General features: G+C 36.8%; 1 protein-coding gene across 2 annotated transcripts in view; it reads right to left on the bottom strand.

The window, feature by feature from the left end:
- The window catches only part of LOC131164571 (uncharacterized), a 94,917-nt gene extending 78,985 nt beyond the window's left edge, over positions 1-15,932 (bottom strand). The window contains exons 1-7 of one of the 2 annotated variants that reach the window (XM_058121862.1): positions 15,589-15,932; positions 15,343-15,479; positions 8,238-8,295; positions 6,587-6,802; positions 6,070-6,345; positions 3,737-3,871; positions 3,503-3,628 (exon numbers count right to left, since the gene is read on the bottom strand). In XM_058121862.1, the coding sequence (XP_057977845.1) occupies positions 3,503-3,628; positions 3,737-3,871; positions 6,070-6,345; positions 6,587-6,802; positions 8,238-8,295; positions 15,343-15,479; positions 15,589-15,819 (1,179 nt within the window). In that variant the 5' untranslated portion in view covers positions 15,820-15,932. The remainder of the gene's footprint in view (positions 1-3,502; positions 3,629-3,736; positions 3,872-6,069; positions 6,346-6,586; positions 6,803-8,237; positions 8,296-15,342; positions 15,480-15,588) is intronic. The other variant, XM_058121863.1, reaches the window with a different exon arrangement.
- Between the last annotated feature and the right edge of the window lie 2,663 nt (positions 15,933-18,595).

Here is an 18,595-nt window from a genome sequence, read left to right on the forward strand (position 1 = left end):
ATATTCCAGCAGTGAAATCATTAATTTATCATTGGCCATCATTTGACCCCTCCAACAACCTCCCCCCCCCCCCCCAACCCAAAAAAAAAATCCCCTTGCATCTTTGGGTTTATCATGATTGACACAGAATTCCAGCCTTTTTAGTTCCCTCGCTTCCCTACTTTTAAGGCTAATGTTAGTATCTTCTTCTTCCAGCTTTACACCTCATTTCCATTTCCTCAAAGAGCCTATAAGCTTGCTCCTCAGAGCCTTCAAATGAGACTCCAATCAGCTTGCTAACAGCTTTTAGTTTACTCAGAACCCAACCAAATGCCTGCTCCTGTGATTAGCACCTGTTATTAATGTCCCATCCTCCCTAAAAATTGAAATAAATATTTGGGCTGCATTTGATGGCTTTGCAGCCGACAGATCCTTCAGTGCGTGCCCAAGGGAATCAACACAAGATGGTGACCCTCCATTGCCTCAATTTCTTCTTCACAACTATACCAGTTGAGATCTTCAGTGTCTTCTCATAACAACTCCCTGGGACCTCCCTGCTCCCTTTCAAATCCCCCTTCAGAGGAGGCAATATGACTGATTACTCTTGATCCTCCTCTGATTTTAGCTGGCTGCATCAGAGGAATGCACATATCCCTTTGAGGTCTGAAACCATAAAATCATTACCCTGTTTTTGAGCTCAAATCCTCAAGCCTTCTAAAATTCTATAAAAGAACTAAGTTAAGAACCAAGTTTGATAATCTTGCCTCCAATTCTTTAAAAGAACCAACTGGAAAGTTATCGGGAAGTGACTGTTAAAGATTGGTACAACTAAGCATCATCCCCAATATACAGTCATACAGTAAAGAACCACCTCCAACGGCAAAAGCTCCCTAAAAATAAGCCATGCCCACACCTGCTAATAGTGCTTCCACAAGCCCGTTCTATGTCAACTCCTGCTAGGCTCCCCAATCCAACCATTGCAACATTTCCCACAAGTACAAGCAAGAAGTTCTAGATAAATTAAGCATCGGAGATGAGCTTAGCAATGGTCCCTTTCAAAGATGGACAGAATCAACAGGATGGACCTCTAGGAGTTATTAAGAGGAGTTAGTGACCATTGAGCTTACTCCCATTGTTAACAGAACAACTGGGAACAGAATATGATTTCAAAGAGAGTTCTACAAAGAATGCTGCAGACATGCAAGGCAGTGAGAGTTTTGCTTGAGGGGCACGAAAATGAGGCTTTTCAATTATTCACATGTATTGAAAAAAAAAAGTGATGAGAGAGAGGGGCATGTGGGGAGGGCAAGTAGAGAAGTCAAGAATAGGAGAGAACTTCAGAGGCTGCATTGTTCTATGAACTATAAAAGAAACAATGAAGTTAAAAATCACTACTTGGAATGTCGGGGGTCAATGATGGAAGAAAGAAAGTTTCACAGGAAATATTTCTGAAGGACAGTAAACCAGATTTGATTTCTCTGAAGAAACTAAGATGAACATGTATGACAGAAAAGAAGTTAAATCTCCAGAGAGAATTAGGCAGCTGGACTGGATGGGCATAGAATCTAAAGGAGCTTCATGGGGCATCTTGTTGATCTAGATTAAGGAATAAATAGAAAAACAGGAATGAGTGAGTGGAGCATTTTTCAGTATCCCATAAGTTCAGTCTCCAGCAAATAAAAGAATACATTAGGTTTTTTGGAGGAGAGCATATGGGAGGAGTTTTCAAGAAGCCAGGAGCTGTGGCAAGATTTGAAGTCAGTCAAATCAAGATGGAACAATTTTTGGAGCATACCGCAAGATTCTAATATGGTGTTACATTTGAGGGAGAGTGGGACAGGATTATTGCAGGATAGTGATTGAGGCAGCCTTATGGAATCTTCCTGTTGGGGAGAATTCACCTAGACGAACTTCAGAGAGAATCCCTCGGTCTCAAGCAATGACAAGTTCCTGGTCTAACCCTCATTCCCTTGGGATGAAGAATTTCAAGGGTCAGAAATTGCTCCTAAGACCTATGTCAAACCAGTAACCACCACCCAACCAAAATGTGGGGCATGAAGCAGAGCGAACCCTGTTCCCATTTGAGAACATGTGGCACAGGATATTGATGGAACCACAATTTGGTAGGGGCACAGCTAGTTATGCTTTGGCAGCCAAACAGAAAAGCAAATGGTGAAACGACTTTCCAAGGGCTTGCAAGGCTAACATTAGCACCAACTCTCACACCCCACCCATTCTGCTGAAGCACATGGTTGCTACAATTACCTTACACGAAAAGGATCAAGCTACAAAGGAACTGCCATAACCAATTCACTACAAGAGTGCTTTCGAATATCAAAATGCTCAGGACCAAAGATCCCTCACTCTTAGGCTTACAAACAATCTCCTAGCTCACAAGTGTTGGCCAAGGTGTTAGCTAGTGGACTAAAAGAGTGGTTGGAAAGGTAGCAAGTGTTTTACACAGAGTGGAGACAATTTGGATGAGGTGGGCAAGGATTAAAATGGGGCCCAAAGGGTGACTTGTAAGCTAGACAAAGAAAGAGCTTACGTCTGCTTGTGTTTTTCAGCGTATATTTTGGAGAGGATGGACTTGGTTTCAAGTGGGGAGTTGGACTTGGTGAACATATAACTGATTCTCTACTCTCTAGTCGTAATTTATATCTTTCTCCTCTTTATTATATCCTTCTTTTATCTAAAAAAGCCAAAATATAAGAAAAATAAATCCTCAAGGTGGAATATATGCACTTTTTCATTTTGATAAGCAAGAACCGCCCAAAGCTGGGCACTTTGGCTTCATCACTAGGAGTTAAACTCAGGGATACCAATACCCCACCCCACCCCCTAGTATCAAAGTAAAGAAGACCAGCATGGAATTGAAAATGAGGCATTCTATTATCAGAAAACTCTTGCATTCCACTCTTTTCTACAATGTTCCCCTCCCCCTCCCAGGGGGCACTGCAATAAATTTACTATTGCCACTTAGAACTACTCAAAATACACCTAAAAATGTTTAATGCCAAAATAGGAAGAGAAAACTCAATCCGCCATCACTAGAATGAAAAGGGAAAAAAAAAATATCTAAACTAAGAGAGTCTTGAAGAACCAAAAAAATAAACAGTATCCTAACCAAAATTGATAATCACCAAAAAAAAATCCTCATAGAAATTGCTTACTGTGAAAAGAACTGATCAAACTGGCCATATCAATACCAATATTCAGAATGAAGATTACTTCCTACCTATTAAACCCATAAATCATCTGCACACCTAATTAAGATTCCATAATCCACCAGGGCAAGGAACTTGCCCACTGTCCCCACCACCATACAGCTCATACCAGTAACAACAAATCTTGTCCATAAGCAAAGAATTCAACAATGATTTGGAAAAAAGTTCAACATTAACAATCATCTCACATAACTGAACAATCAACCGGGGTTCCACTCCCATTGAAAGAGCAACTTTGAGAGAGAGAGAGAGAGAGGGGGGGGGAATAAAAAAAACAAGCAGCAGATAAAACATACAGCAGATACATCTTTCTCAGATGCATGACCACGTTCCAAGGAAAGCAAGTGTCGAACCCAAAGTTCTCCCACCCAGGGACAGTTCTTTGTAGCCCTGGAATAAACATCCCTTACAACATTGCCTACCTGAATATTAACAGGCAAACAATTACTCAAAAACACAAAAAAACATAAACAATAATAATAATAATAATAATAATAATAATAAAAAAGGAAAATGTAAAGGTAAAAAACCTTCAGCGTTCTGTCCAAATTGCGGATATAATCCAGCCAAATATCAGTTGATATGGGGAACTCAGCAATAGCACGTTCGTATAGAATATGAACACGGGTTGGATCTCCAGAAGATTCTTCATATTTTAAATAACTCTGAAATGCCATTATCACTGTGTCATTTGCATAAATTAAAATAAAATAATAAATTTTTACATTTTTCAGTCACTCTTAAAACCAAAAACAATACACCAATAATGACTATAAAAAACAAAATAACAGTGTAGAACTGTAACTATTCAAACCAAAAAAGGAACAATAATAACCCTAAACAAGACATAACACTTTGTAATGAAATTTTATGACGATGGCAAGATGACAAATCAGAAATAGATTAAGCATGTAAAAAATAAAATAAAAATACTGAAGCTGAAATCCATGCTTTGCCTTCCATAGTTCCACTAAAAAGGGATTATTGATTTCTAATGATGTTCTCATTTATCGAAGGTGATAATTCTTCCAGGCAACACAGTCCAAATGAAGATGCCTCTTTAGAGGGTGCTTTTGGAAGCAGATCAACTTCCAAGGAAATGAATTTAAATTTTCACCAACAAAACTAAAGGTGGACTTGCAGAAGAACCTCACATCCTTGAAAATAAACTCACTAGCACAATCCTCCCTTGCTCTACAAACCCTTGTGCAACAAAGGAGTTCAAACCCCAAAGACTCCACTTTCCAATCCTCCACATGTCAACACAAACATAGATCCCATTGCATGCCACCATATTCCTCAATTCAATGCAACTGAAACACAACCCTCTATCAAAACATCCTAGACAAATATCTAGACAAATATCTAGGCCCCTATTCCTCAAAGCCCTATAACAAGAAAACACATTATGACAAAACTTTCTCCTTTCCCATCTCCAACAACCAAAGCTACTATTTGAAGGACCCATGTGCACCTTGGCAAGTGCATTTCCACAACCCCCAACGACAAAGAACTTGACTTCTTCAAAGAGCCAACCTCCATGTAACCCTATATAGCACATCCCTCTCCTCCACGCACAATCTCCCTCAACTATCAACCTCCATACTCACTTAATAAGAAGTCCATCTCAAATTTTTGAAGCATTTCAATAACCTAAATAATGACATGAAAAATGTGGGAAGGCTTGATTATCTACTCTTAATTAGCACAATCTTCCCCTCTCAGTTAAATAGATCTTCTTCCAACTGGCCAATTTCCTCTTGGATCTTTAAATAGCGGAATTTAAAATCTCACACCTTATTTACCCTTCTATTAAACAAAGAAAATATTAAGCAAAGAATTAGCAAAGAATTATATTAAGAGATAGATACAAGGACGAGGACAAGGCAACATTACTGAACAAAAAAAGAAGAAGAAGAAAAAAAAAAACTAAAACAACTAGTGATTCAATAAATCACGTCTCACTAATCCTCCCATAAATCAAAGAAAGAAACAACTCTAGAAAAAAGTAATTTTCTGAAAGATAATTGAAATCAAGAAGACACACTACACCATTAAAGATCAAAGGAAGGGGAGAACCCTTAAAAATTCTAGCATTTCTCTCCAAACATATGGACCTAAACACTACAAACATATCACTTATCCAAAGGATTTACCAAAGCCCCAATTCCCTTGCTTCTTAAATAAATAATCAAAAGGAAAACCCAGATACTCCACAGGGAAAGCCCCGACTATAACTGTACAACTCACATCCTAGATTTTTTGCAAGCAACTGGCTCTCCTCCACCTCTCTTACTGGGTCCATCCCACTCTTATATAAGTTCATGTTACCTGCAAAAACTGTCCCAAAGCTAAGAGAGCATATCCAATACCTCTCAGACGTTCACATGAGTCCCAAAAAACATCCAATCTCAGAGCCAAGCAACAGATTCACAATGGCAGACAAAAAACTTAAGTGTGCTTAGACTTAACTAACAATCAAATAAAAGAATCGAGGCAGTTCAGCGCCTAACTCGAGCTTATGGCCCTCTTGCTGTACTCATTTTTCAACAACTACAAGGTAAAGGTATTGATGAAAAGCAATAGAATTTCTATTGTTCAGGATGCAGGTGATAAAAATAGACTGAAGCTCTTGCCTAGAAGTACTTCACAGTTGAAATTTTAATTAACTTAAAATAGTAATAGTTAATCAGTAAACCAGATAATTCAATTAAACCAGATAATTCAGTTATCTCTACATTTACTAACATCTGCATGCAGATATAAAAAAATTTATCAGGAGAAAAAACAAATACATTTTGGTATTGCTCAACTAAACTAATATTTATTAAAACACTCCAGTTTTTTTTTTAATCTCACATACCATAAATTGTTGAAGTTTGTCAGAATCAGTAGTACCCTCCTTAGTGATCTGATCTTCAAAATGAGCACGAGCATTATACATCTCCAAGGCCTTCTGGTATGCAGTTGCAACATGAGAAGCAATCCCATCCAATTTGGTAGAGTTGACATCAAAAACATTCCCTTGTTCAACCTCCCAAGCCTTGTAAGTGAGAAGAGTTAAGCTTAGATCAACAAGTGGAACAGACAACTGACGGTGAAATATGCTTCGAATGCGCTGGACCTGCTTTTCTTTTGCCTACAAAGAAGTAAAGTAGATTTCAAAATTTTAAAGCAAAAAAATTAATAACAAATATTTATAACTTAATTTATTATTTTTTTTCCACATTGAGTAACAGGCCAAAACAAATAAAATAAAAAAGATAAAGCAAGTTCTTGCCAGACAAAAAAATTAAAAGAAAAAAATAAAACAGATTGCAATATTGCAACAAACAAAATATAGCACCCACAAGAAAACAGAGTACCAAGCAAACTCTAACCTCAACATCACTCTCAGGGATTGTATGAAAGATGGCCTGTTCAAATTGCCTGTATGATTCCCAAATTTTACTGCCTTCAACAACATGCAAACCAGCAGCAGTGACAGCACGTTCAAATAGATTTCTTGCTTTGGAAATACCATCAGGTGAACGATCACGGACCAGTGGGTCATATTCTTGAATAAAATTTAGGTAATCACACCAAAGAGAGACAGACTGCACAAAAAGATGGTTAAGTCAATTGATCTTGATTTTTGAAGCAACATTTTATCATTTTCCTAGCAATTAACAAGTTCATACTCTACCTTCCATCAATACCTTTCAAAAATTCAACTGTAGAATATAAAAATTAACCATCACCAAACAAGTAATCACTAAAATAAATCGGGTTTTACTTTTTTGATAATAAAATAAATTTTCATTAAATAAAGCAAACGAAGAGTAAATGTCTGGAGGACAAGACATCCTCAAGGAATCAACTCATTTGAAGATTGGACTGCCCCAGCCTCCAACCCAAAAAAAAAAAACACAAACAAAAACAAAAGAATAGCCCAAAAAGAACAACAAATGGAAAGAAGTTGTTTGAGCCTTGAAAATTCAAATGTCCCACTCCAGCAATATGATCCAAAGGATAGCATACACTGCACATGTCCATAAAGCCCTCCTTTTCTACTCTTTCCTAATGCCCCAAAAGCCTCAACAACAAGAAATCAATGACATTTTGAAAACTTCATTCACTGAAAATCTGCTCTTTAATGTTATATTTAAGCCAGAATTTTTTAAGAGTGAAGAGACTCATGCTGAATTATTTTAACTCCATTCACATAAAAGTTCTGCATGCCAAAAGTACCTCAAAACTGTGAATGAGGGAAATTTTTGATTTTATAAGTTATAACTAGATTAAAACCCACATAGATGCATCAGGCATAAGAAAAATTCACCAAACAAAAGCAATAATTAAACATAAAATTTTTTTTACTTGACTGTCCCATTAACTTCAAAACCAAACAGTAGACATAACAATCAAATGAAGAATATGACAATGACTTTCGTGGAAGAATCAGCAAGTAATAGGAGCGATGACAAGTATCTTCCTATATTGCTACATTGAATTTTTATAGGCATGTGCTTCACAATAAATTAAAGAAATGTAACAAATTTATGGCAATTTACTGTCCCTCCAAGGCGACTGGTTGCACCTCTCGGCAAATCAAACTCAATGTGGTGCACAAACACAATATTCTGAAGCCATTGTGCATTTATTACAATTTACAGACAATTTCATACCACTTGGAAGTTTTTTTTCCCTGGTAACAGACAGCGTGATCATAAAATCAGCTGCCCCAATACTGATACTTGTGACTAGTTTTTAGCAGCTACAAGTCAACAACTATGAGTGAGCAGTTTCAAGTAATTATGTATTGTTCTTTTACTACACTGTCCCACACTGTCCCCTATACTTACTGTTTAAAATATGACAAACTAATGGAGGATGATTTTATTTTAGAAGTGGAGGTTGGGGGGGTAGAGCAAGGGACAAAAGGGAGAGAACAAGGCGGTATTCCCTTTCAAATATATAAATTAATTTAACCCTTTAATTGTGTTTTATCAATGATAATCGTCTCATTTCATTCTAGAAACAATAACCAACCAAATACTCGAAGACTCCTCGCTCATAAAGCTTCTCAATCGCACAATAGGCATCAGGTCTGCAAAACAAGAGGAAAAAGTAAACAGGAGACACATCAAAGCACAGCAACAATTAAACTAAAAATAAATAAATAAACACATTCACTTAACTCCTGCATCATACAACGCGTGCAACATGAGCTACAACTTGAAAAGTGCAAGTTCAGCAACTGATCAACGCAGTTATTCTCATCTTAAAAGGTACTCCACTGCTGAAGTAAAATTTCTCTTGTAACTTTGTAAAAATAATTGTGAACCAAATGATTTTAGTATGTCAAAAGAATAAGAAGAAGAAATCCTCAACAAAAGTCAATAATTCATTAGAGAAAAAAATTAAAAAATAGGATAGGTCAAATGATCAAAACATTGTAGGATTTATATCCCAAAGGATATGTCCCACATGAATGATATGGGTCCCACATGAAGGGTATATGCCCATATGTTAAAGGATGTGAATGGATGTATTTATGGATTAGCAAGAAAGTTAGCTTAGTATTAATGAGATATTATGGACGAAGTTGGAAGGTTATTCCTATATCATATATTAGCTACTGTTATGGGGAGTAGCTGGAGGGGCATGCTAACATTAGGCTAAACCAAGAAAAGAGAGCTAAAAGAGAAAGAAGTAGAAAACCTCAAAAGGATTAGCTGTATGTATGGTGACTTCTCATAAGCTCTAGCTGAAAATTGATGTGAGCTGCAAAGAAAAGATAAGAAGAAAGGAATTGTCCTCTCTCTGCCTCTACTTCTCTAATCATCAGAAGATCCCATGGATCTGGTGAAGGAAGGAAAGAGGAAGAAAAGTGGGAGAAACGATTTCTTCGGATTCTCCGGGTGTTCTTCTTGATAGGTTCGATATGGCTGATTTCGGTATATAAAGTTTATAGTTTATGATTTATTTATTTTCCGCATAAAAGTTATTAATGTGAAGTTCATGATAATTGAAGATCTGATGGCTGTTATTCATAAAAGATTTCTAACATGTGGTATCAAAGCCACATGTTATTTTGTCCAATCTTATCATGGTTTTATGGGTAAATTTGTGGGTATATTGTTTACTGGAATCAAACTGAAAATATATGTGTTATTTGCTGGATTTTTGGGATAATAGTGGACTGAAAATTATGTTTCTGAAATACTGAGCTTGCTATTCGAACAAAACCGTCGACGGCTTTGTTGGACTTTCAGAAAACCGTCGACGGATTGAGATACCGAGAGCAGATTTTCTGAGCTTCAAAAAACCGTCGACGATTTGTCTGAAGCAGCTTGAAACTATCGACGGTTTTCCCCTGTATAGTGATATTAAAGTAGGGCTGCTGAATGATATGCATGCAAATAATTTTATTATAACTTGATTAATAATGGAATCACATGTTATGCATGCATAAGCTAGAGAATTTTACATGAAAGTAAGTTAGTAAAATTCTTATATTGGGGAATTGATTATCTACTGTAAATTACGGATAAATCTTTGTTGAGCAAGGTATCAATCAATGTTTCTATTATGGTTAGTATGTTGTCACCAAAGTGATCTTGCTGAGAAGTATTGTAAACGTTGATTGAAATATAATTTGGCAAAGAATAATAACAGAATGGTTATTTGAATATTATGGCTGGCCCAAAGGTGCACCAACTTTCAAATAATCATTGAGTTAATCAGGATAATTGAAAGAATGGTAATGAGATTAGGATACCTGCCCAAAGGTGACAGATCAATCAAACTTTATAAAGGTTATCAATTATGCCAGGATGAATGAAAATTACCAGTAAATGTAAGGGTTAGTATATTGCATAAGTTGATCCAAAGATTGAACGCAATTTACCAAAGAAAAGTTTAAACTCAAAACATTAATGTAGTCAGCATTTTGTGTTATTGCAGTGTATGTTCATGTTTCATTGCATTCGCTGGCTTATTTTGTTCTGATCTTCAATGGGACAAATTTTTATGACTGGAAGGAGCAAATTCAGTTTTACCTTAGTGTTCTGGATTTGGACTTAGCTCTGCGAATGGATAAACCGGTTGCTATTACTGAATCCAGCAGTTTGTAGCAGCGAGCTTTGTATAACTCATGAGAAAGGTCGAACAGATTAAGTATGATGTTTATGTGGATGTGTATAACAAATAATATTAAATCAACATTTCTCTTGCAGGAAGGTTGATGGCTGAACTAACCACAATGAAATTTGATGGTAGTAAAGGAATGAATGAACATGTCCTAGAAATGACTAATCTGACTGCTAAACTTAATACTCTAGGAATGAATGTTGATGAAAGCTTTCTTGTTCAGTTTATTCTAAATTCTCTGCCTCCTCAGTACCGGCCTTTTCAGATTCACTATAACACAATTAAAGAAAAATGGAATGTGAATGAATTGGCAAGCATGTTAGTTCAAGAAGAGGCAAGACTCAAACAACAAGGACAACATTCAGTAAATGTCATGAGTCATGCAGCTGGAAGTAAAGGAAAGAAAAAGAAAAGTTTAAAGAAAGATTCATTGAAGGTGGCGAGTACTTCGTATGGTGGTGAGGCTCGCAAGAAGGAACACTATGGTCCCAAGTGTTACTTTTGTCGTAGCTATGGGCATTTAAAGAAAAGTTGTCCGAAACGTAAAGCATGGTTCGAAAGAAAAGGTAAGTTTTAGCTTATGTATGTTTTGAATCAAACATGACACGAGTTCTTTCTAATACTTGGTGGCTTGACTCTGGTTCTACTATTCATGTTTCCAATTCAATGCAGGGATACTTTACGATCCAGAGCGTAAAGGAAAATGAACACACGATAGTCTTTGGGAATGGAAATCAAGTGCCTGTTATAGGTGTTGGAACTGTTTGGTTGTATCTAGAATCGGGTCATTGTTTAGACCTGTTTGATACTATTTATGTTCCAAATATTTCTAGGAACTTAATTTCCATGTCGAGATTAGACAATGATGGTTATGGTCTGTACTTTGAACATAAAGGCTTTCGTCTTATGAAAGATAACTTATGTGTTGGCTCTAGTGTTTTGTATGAAGGGTTGTATAAATTTAATCTTAATGAAAAATTTGTTGAAACACTCCTCACTCTGCATCATAATATTGGAACTAGGCGTAGTAGAATTAATGAAAATTCGTCTTTCTTGTGGCATAAAATACTGGGTCATATATCCAAGGAAAGAATAGAAAGATTAGTAAAGGATGGGGTTCTTACAAACCTTGATTTTACTGATTTCGATGTATGTATTGATTGCATTAAAGGAAAACAAACTAAACATACAAAGAAAGGAGCCACAAGAAGTGGAAATCTACTAGAAATTGTTCAAACTGATTTATGTGGACCTTTTGACTCACCATCTTTAGGTGGAGAAAAGTATTTTATCACCTTTATTGATGATTTTTCACGATATGGCTATATCTATTTGTTACATGAAAAGTCTCAGGCAATAGATGCTTTAAAGGCATATGTTGCTAAAGTAGAGCAACAATTAGATAGGAAGGTGAAGATCATCAGATCTGATAGAGGTGGTGAGTATTATGGTAGGTATGATGGGATTAAACAATGTCCAGGACCATTTGCTAAATTCCTAGAACAGCATGGTATTTGTGCTCAGTATACAATGCCCGGTACGCCTCAGCAGAATGGTGTGGTTGAAAGGCAAAATCATACTCTTATGGAAATGGTTAGTAGTATGTTCAATAAATCCTCAGTACCCATTTCATTATGGATGGAAGCCCTTAAAACAACAGTGTATGTACTCAATCAGGTTCCTAGTAAGGCATTTCAGAAAACTCCTTTTGAATTGTGGACGGGAAGGAAACCAAGTTTAAGGCACTTTCATGTTTGGGGTTGTCCAGTAGAGATTAGAGTCTATAATCCAAATGAAAGTAAATTGGATTCTAGGACTGGAAGTGGGTACTTTATTGGATACCCGGAAAAGTCTAAAGGGTATAGGTTTTATTGTCCTAACCATAGTATGAGAATAGTAGAAACTGGTAATGCAAAGTTCCTTGAAAATTGTGAAATTAGTGGGAGTGATATATCACGAAAGGTGGTCATTAAAGAAATTCAGGTTCCTATACCGATATCTAGACCTTTGACAGACATTGTTGCTCCTTTAGTTGTTGAAAGGCATGATAGCATTGAACAACAATCTAATGATGTGTCACTTCGTTATGAAAATGTCACCATTGAGCCAATTGCAGAACAATCACAAGAAATAGTATTAAGGAGATCTCAAAGAATAAGGAAACCAACTATTTCTGATGATTATTTAATATATCTGCAAGAGGCTAATTATGATTTAGAAACTAGTAAGGGTTCGGTTACGTTTTCACAAGCCATTAAAAGTAATGATTCTAAAAAATTGATCAATGTCATAAATGATAAGTTGAAATCTATGAAACATAATAAAGTCTGGGACATCATTGATTTACCTGAAGGGTTTAAAACAGTTGGGTGTAAATGGGTCTTTAAGACCAAACACGACTGTGATGGCAACATTGAACGATATAAAGCTAGACTTGTAGCAAAGGGTTTCACTCAGAGGGAAGGTATAGATTATAAAGAGACATTTTCTCCTGTCTAAAAAGGACTCTCTTAGAATCATAATGGCTTTGGTGGCTCATTTTGATTTAGAGTTGCACCAAATGGATGTGAAAACTACTTTTCTAAATGGGAATTTAGACGAAGAGGTATATGGATCTTCCTAAAGGTTTGATGATTGAAGGAAAGGAGCATATGGTTTGCAAATTAAAGAAATCAATATATGGACTTAAACAAGCTTCCAAACAATGGTATTTTAAGTTTCATGACACCATCATGACTTTTGGTTTTAAGAAAACACCGTTGATCAGTGTATATGCCTAATGATCAGTAGGAGCAAGTTTATCTTTCTGATAGTGTATATGCCTAATGATCAGTAGGAGCAAGTTTATCTTTCTGATTCTATATGTTGATGATATTTTACTTGCCAGTAATGATCTTGGTTTATTGAATGATGCCAAGAGATTTCTTTCGATGAACTTTGAAATGAAAGATTATGTGATTGGAATTGAAATATTCTGGGATAGATCACTTGGACTGTTAGGGTTGTTTCAAAAAGGATGTATCAATAAAATTCTAGAAAGATTTCATATGGCTGATTGTAAACCAACTCCTGCTCCTATTTGTAAAGGGGACAAGTTCCGTGCAACGGACTGTCCACAGAATGAATTAGAAAAGAAAAGAAAAGTACGGAGAATATTCCTTTTGCATCTGTTGTTGGGAGTTTGATGTATGTGCAGACTTGTATGAGACCAGATATTAGTTTTGCAGTTGGGATGCTCGGGAGGTACCAAAGTAATCCCGGAATGGAGCATTGGAAAGCTGCAAAGAAAGTCTTGAGGTACTTGAAAGGAACCAGACACTGTATGCTCACATATAGGAGAATGGATCGGTTGGAGGTGGTTGGCTACTCCGACTCAGATTTTGTTGGATGCGTTGATAGTCGAAAGTCAACGTATGGTTATTTATTCCTATTAGATAGAGGAGCAATATCATGGAAGAGCGCCAAACAGACTATCATAGTAGCATCTACTATGGAAGCTGAATATGTGGCATGCTTTGAGGTCACGATTCAGGCTTTGTGCTTGCGGAACTTTATCTCAGAACTTGGGATCGTCGACAATATAGCCAAGCCGCTAAGAATTTATTGTAATAATTCCGCAGCAGTCTTTTTCTCCAGAACGACAAATACTCTAATGGCGCTAAGCATATGGAGCTCAAGTATTTGGCCGTTAAGGAGGAAGTTCGAAAACAGACAGTGCTTATAGAATATATAAGAACTGAACTCATGATAGCAGATCCTTTAACGAAGGGATTGACACCAACAGCATCTAAAGAACATGCTGATCACATGGGTCTTTGTTGTAATCCTTGATGTATGATAGTGGATCTTTATGGTTTGTTTAATAGCATGTATAGTGATATCAACAAAAGTGTTTCTGAACATTATTTTTGTTTACCATCAATCACGTGATTATGGAGATGGATTACTGTTAAACAGAAATGGTATTTGACAAAGACATTACAGGGGCAGTATGGTAATTTCCTATTATGGATCATAGTTAAGTAGTTTATTAGTATTGTGGTACATGGAAGGGAAGATGTCACTTTAATGATACCGCCATGAATCGTGCTAATGGATTGCTTAATTATGATATTATGGTAATCTCATTGAAAAGTATAACTAAACTAATGTTTTGTGCACATTATGGTTATTTGTTAATTCATATTAATATCATTCATATGGGCCAAGTGAGAGAATGTAGGATTTATATCCCAAAGGATATGTCCCATATGAATGATATGGGTCCCACATGAAGGGTATATGGCCATACGTTAAAGGATATGAATGGATGTATTTATGGATTAGCAAGAAAGTTAGCTTAGTATTAATGAGATATTATGGAGGAAGTTGGAAGGTTATACCTATATCATATATTAGCTACTGTTATGGGGAGTAGTTGGAGGGGCATGCTAACATTAGGGGTATGCTAACATTAGGCTAAACCAAGAAAAGAGAGCTAAAAGAGAGAGAAGTAGAAAACCTCAAAAGGGTTAGCTGTATGTATGGTGACTTCTCATAAGCTCTAGCTGAAAATTGATGTGAGCTGTGAAGAAAAGATAGGAAGAAAGGTCCTCTCTCTACCTCTACTTCTCTAATCATCAGATAGATCCCATAGATCTGGTGAAGGAAAGAAAGAGGAGGAAAAGTGGGAGAAACGATTTCTTCAGATTCTCCGGGTGCTTTTCTTGATAGGTTCGATATGGCTGATTTCAGTATGTAAAGTTTATAGTTTATGATTTATTTATTTTCAGCATAAAAGTTATTAATGTGAAGTTCATTATAATTGAAGATATGTTTGGCTGTTATTCATAAAAGATTTCTAACAAACGTGACAAGCACCTGCAAAAGCATTGGAGAAAAAATAATCTAAGTGTCTATGGGCATGTGAACAACTTAGAGGCTAGAAAGTGAAAAAAGGCAGCGACCAACATAAAACAGTGTAGCCACTTTGAACTTAAAATAGGGGACATTAAAACGATACCTGGACGAAGCAAGAGAAACCTCGTCTTTAGTCCACTCCTGCCACATGACAGAACTCAATGGGAACAGCTCGCTCATGGCTTCCCTCGCCTGACGCAGCTTGTCGATGTGACCCTGCTTCCTGAGGCATTTTATGTACTGAAGCGAAAACATACATGATGGACATAAATAAGAGATTACCAAAAGACGCCAAAACGTAAAATGAGAGGAAATTAAGCAAAGCAGAGCTAGGAGGCTTGATACTTGCTTTGACATGAGCGTCGTAGTTAGAGGGGTTATTGGAAACTTCAGCTTCTAGGTTTTGCAGCTGAAGAATTAGCTGCCCTTCCGACTCCGAATCAGAATCATCCGAATCAGAATCGGACAGGGAAGAAGGCGATGTAGGATTTGGAACACTCATGTTGGCTGCGGCCGCTCCGGCATTGATAACTTCTTCTGGAGCAGACATTCGCATTTCAGATTCCGAGGTCTCCGCCATTGAGAGTCAAGTTAACAAAAAAGAATCCCTCTCGCGCCCTATACGGACATTCGCATTTCTTCTCCCAATTCATAAATTCTATAATTTCTTAGTAGCTGAGACCCGTGCTATGCACGGGATTAATTATATTGTGTTTGTTTTGTAAGCATAATTTGTGTTTTAAAATTATTTTGGCGATGATATATTTGAGTTATTTACAATACACATAAACATTGAGAGAAGTTCATAATTACTTGTAACCAAGCATTTGAAAAAAATATTACTTATTAAATTAAAACATCTATTTATATAAAACAATTATAAGTATGATCTTTCTATAACTATATGGTAGTAAAATGATATAAATGACTTCAACAATTCATGTCAAAAACATAAAAATCCATCAAAGTTATTGTAAAATAATTGATAAATTATGTTTTCTTGTCACAATTGTCTTGATTATTCGTGATCATATAAGAAACTACTTATAAAAGTAATAGTATCATTCATTTCGCATGAAGTAAAATTGGAGTTTAACATTGTCAATATTTATGTTCCCAATCAATATTTGTAATTAATGATATGATGTTGTTGCTGCCTAAAAATCGAACGATCTCCGTGAATCACTCCCGATCACGACCACCTGAAAAATATCAAAAAATAAAGGCTTTGAGGATCCGCGAGATCACTTTGATGCCTATGTAAGTGACTAGTGAGAGACTCTAAATTGCAACAATATAAAGAAGTTGATATGAGTTGCTTACCTCCCCTGCGATCCCCTTTTTATAGTAACAAGGGTAGGTCTTTCCCCAGTTGGGCATTCATGATGTACCACTATATCTAGGGGGTTACAAGCAATTTATGGGTTGCAAGTAACTTGCGGGCGGTTATGTAAGACATCAATTGCTGCTTCCGTAACCATGCTGGGAATTATTAATAATTTAGTAGAAGTTACACAAAACACTCAACGTTACCCAAAGACAACCTTATGGTTGTCTGCCTCCAGGGGCATACTTGTAAACATGGGCGTACTAATTTTGGGCGTATCAGTTGCCCCCTCCCCCCTCCAAATACTCTTGAATATTCAAAGCAAGTTTTTTAGAGTAATAATTTGAACTAATTCCTTAAATAACCAATAAAGGCCAATTCCAATTAATTTAAGGCCCCATCCGGGCAGGTAGGCCTTCCAGCTGATGATTATTTGATAACTAGCTTAATCCAAGCCGATTTTAATTCTTAATTCGCCCAATCCGAGCCAACAATTCTAGCCCCCATCTTTATTCGAGTCGATGCTACCACAATAATTGGCTCAATTTGAGCTGGTTTCGCTCTCAATTGGCTCAATCCGAATTTGTTCTTACCTTAATTGACTAAACCCAAGTCGATGACTCTAGCACCCAGCTCCAACCGAGCCAAAAATAGCAACATGACTGGCTCAATCTAAGCTAGTTTCTCCTCAAATTGGCTCAGTCCGAGCTAATCAGTGTTTTTACCTGATCTATTTCATATCTCTACTCAATTAGAGTAGGATTCTTAACGATTTATTAGATTAAACTTTGTCTGCCTCGTTATTTGTGCTCATCAGTTTAGGCTAGTCTTCGGGCCCCATGAGTTATGCTCATCTGCTCAGCCAAATTTGGTGAACAGTGCTCATTTGTTTGCCTCGTAAGTTGTGCTCATTGGTTGGGCTGGTATTCGAGCCTTACGAGTTGTGCTCATTAGTTAGGTCATTTTTTGAGACTTATAAGTTGTACTCATCAGTTGGGCTAATCTTTCGAGCCTCATAAGCTGTGTTCGTTAGTTGAGTCAGTTCTTCGGGCCTCATGAGCTGTGCTTATTAGTTAGGCTAGCTCTTTGAGCCTCATAAGTTGTGCTCATCAATTGGGTCAATTCTTCAAGCCTCATGAGTTATGCTCATTAGTTGGGCCAATCTTCAAGTCTCATGAGTTGTGTTCATCAGTTGGGCTATTTTCATGTCTTTTTGCTGTTTTGGCTACTTTCTCCATATCTATTGGGCCATTCATTTTCAAATCGGTTCAGCTCCTTCTCATAGTCATCACTTTCTCCAGGTTGACATATTTTTGGGCTCGTGTCATCAGCTTTCCGATGTTGACTGGGAGCTTCTTCCTTAGTGAATTAGGAAATCCCCTGGTTAAAGGGTTGTGTATGGGCTATTATTGCCACTTCGTGATCAAAGTTTTGAATCTCCAAGGTGGTGTTGACAAAATGGTGCATGAATTCCTTTAACATCTCCCATTCTCCTTGAATAAGGCTTATAACATGAACTGAAGTTTTTGTTATCTTCCAACTGCTAACGAAGTGTCTAATGAACTATTGCTCCATTTCGAAAAAAAAATCTAATGGAACCAGCTTTCAAGGTCTGATACCTTGCCTTAGCATTCCCTTTTAGAGTGGTTACAAATGCTTGGCACATGATTGCATCTAGTGCACCTTGCAATTACATCAGCACTTTAAAAGTGTCTAACTATCAATAGGATTAGGGAAACCATCATACTCTTCTATATTTAGCATTTTAAACTTTTTAGGTAAAGGAATCCATTACCTCTTTAGTGAAAGGTGGATCCGAAGATTTGACTACGGACTCCCCTAATAAGGGGTTGTTACGAGCTTCCTTCATCATTTTCTCCAATTGATCATTTTTTTTTTAATTTTCTTCCAGTTCGTGTGACCATTGTTCATAGATGTCTACGCTATTCACATCCTTAACCTTATTCGGTGGATCATAAGCCCTATCAGCAACTTCTGGTGGGACTGCAACCTTCCCATCTTATTCAGG

The sequence above is a fragment of the Malania oleifera genome, chromosome 9 (assembly GCF_029873635.1).
Source record: "Malania oleifera isolate guangnan ecotype guangnan chromosome 9, ASM2987363v1, whole genome shotgun sequence".
NCBI classification, from domain to species: Eukaryota; Viridiplantae; Streptophyta; class Magnoliopsida; order Santalales; family Ximeniaceae; genus Malania; species Malania oleifera.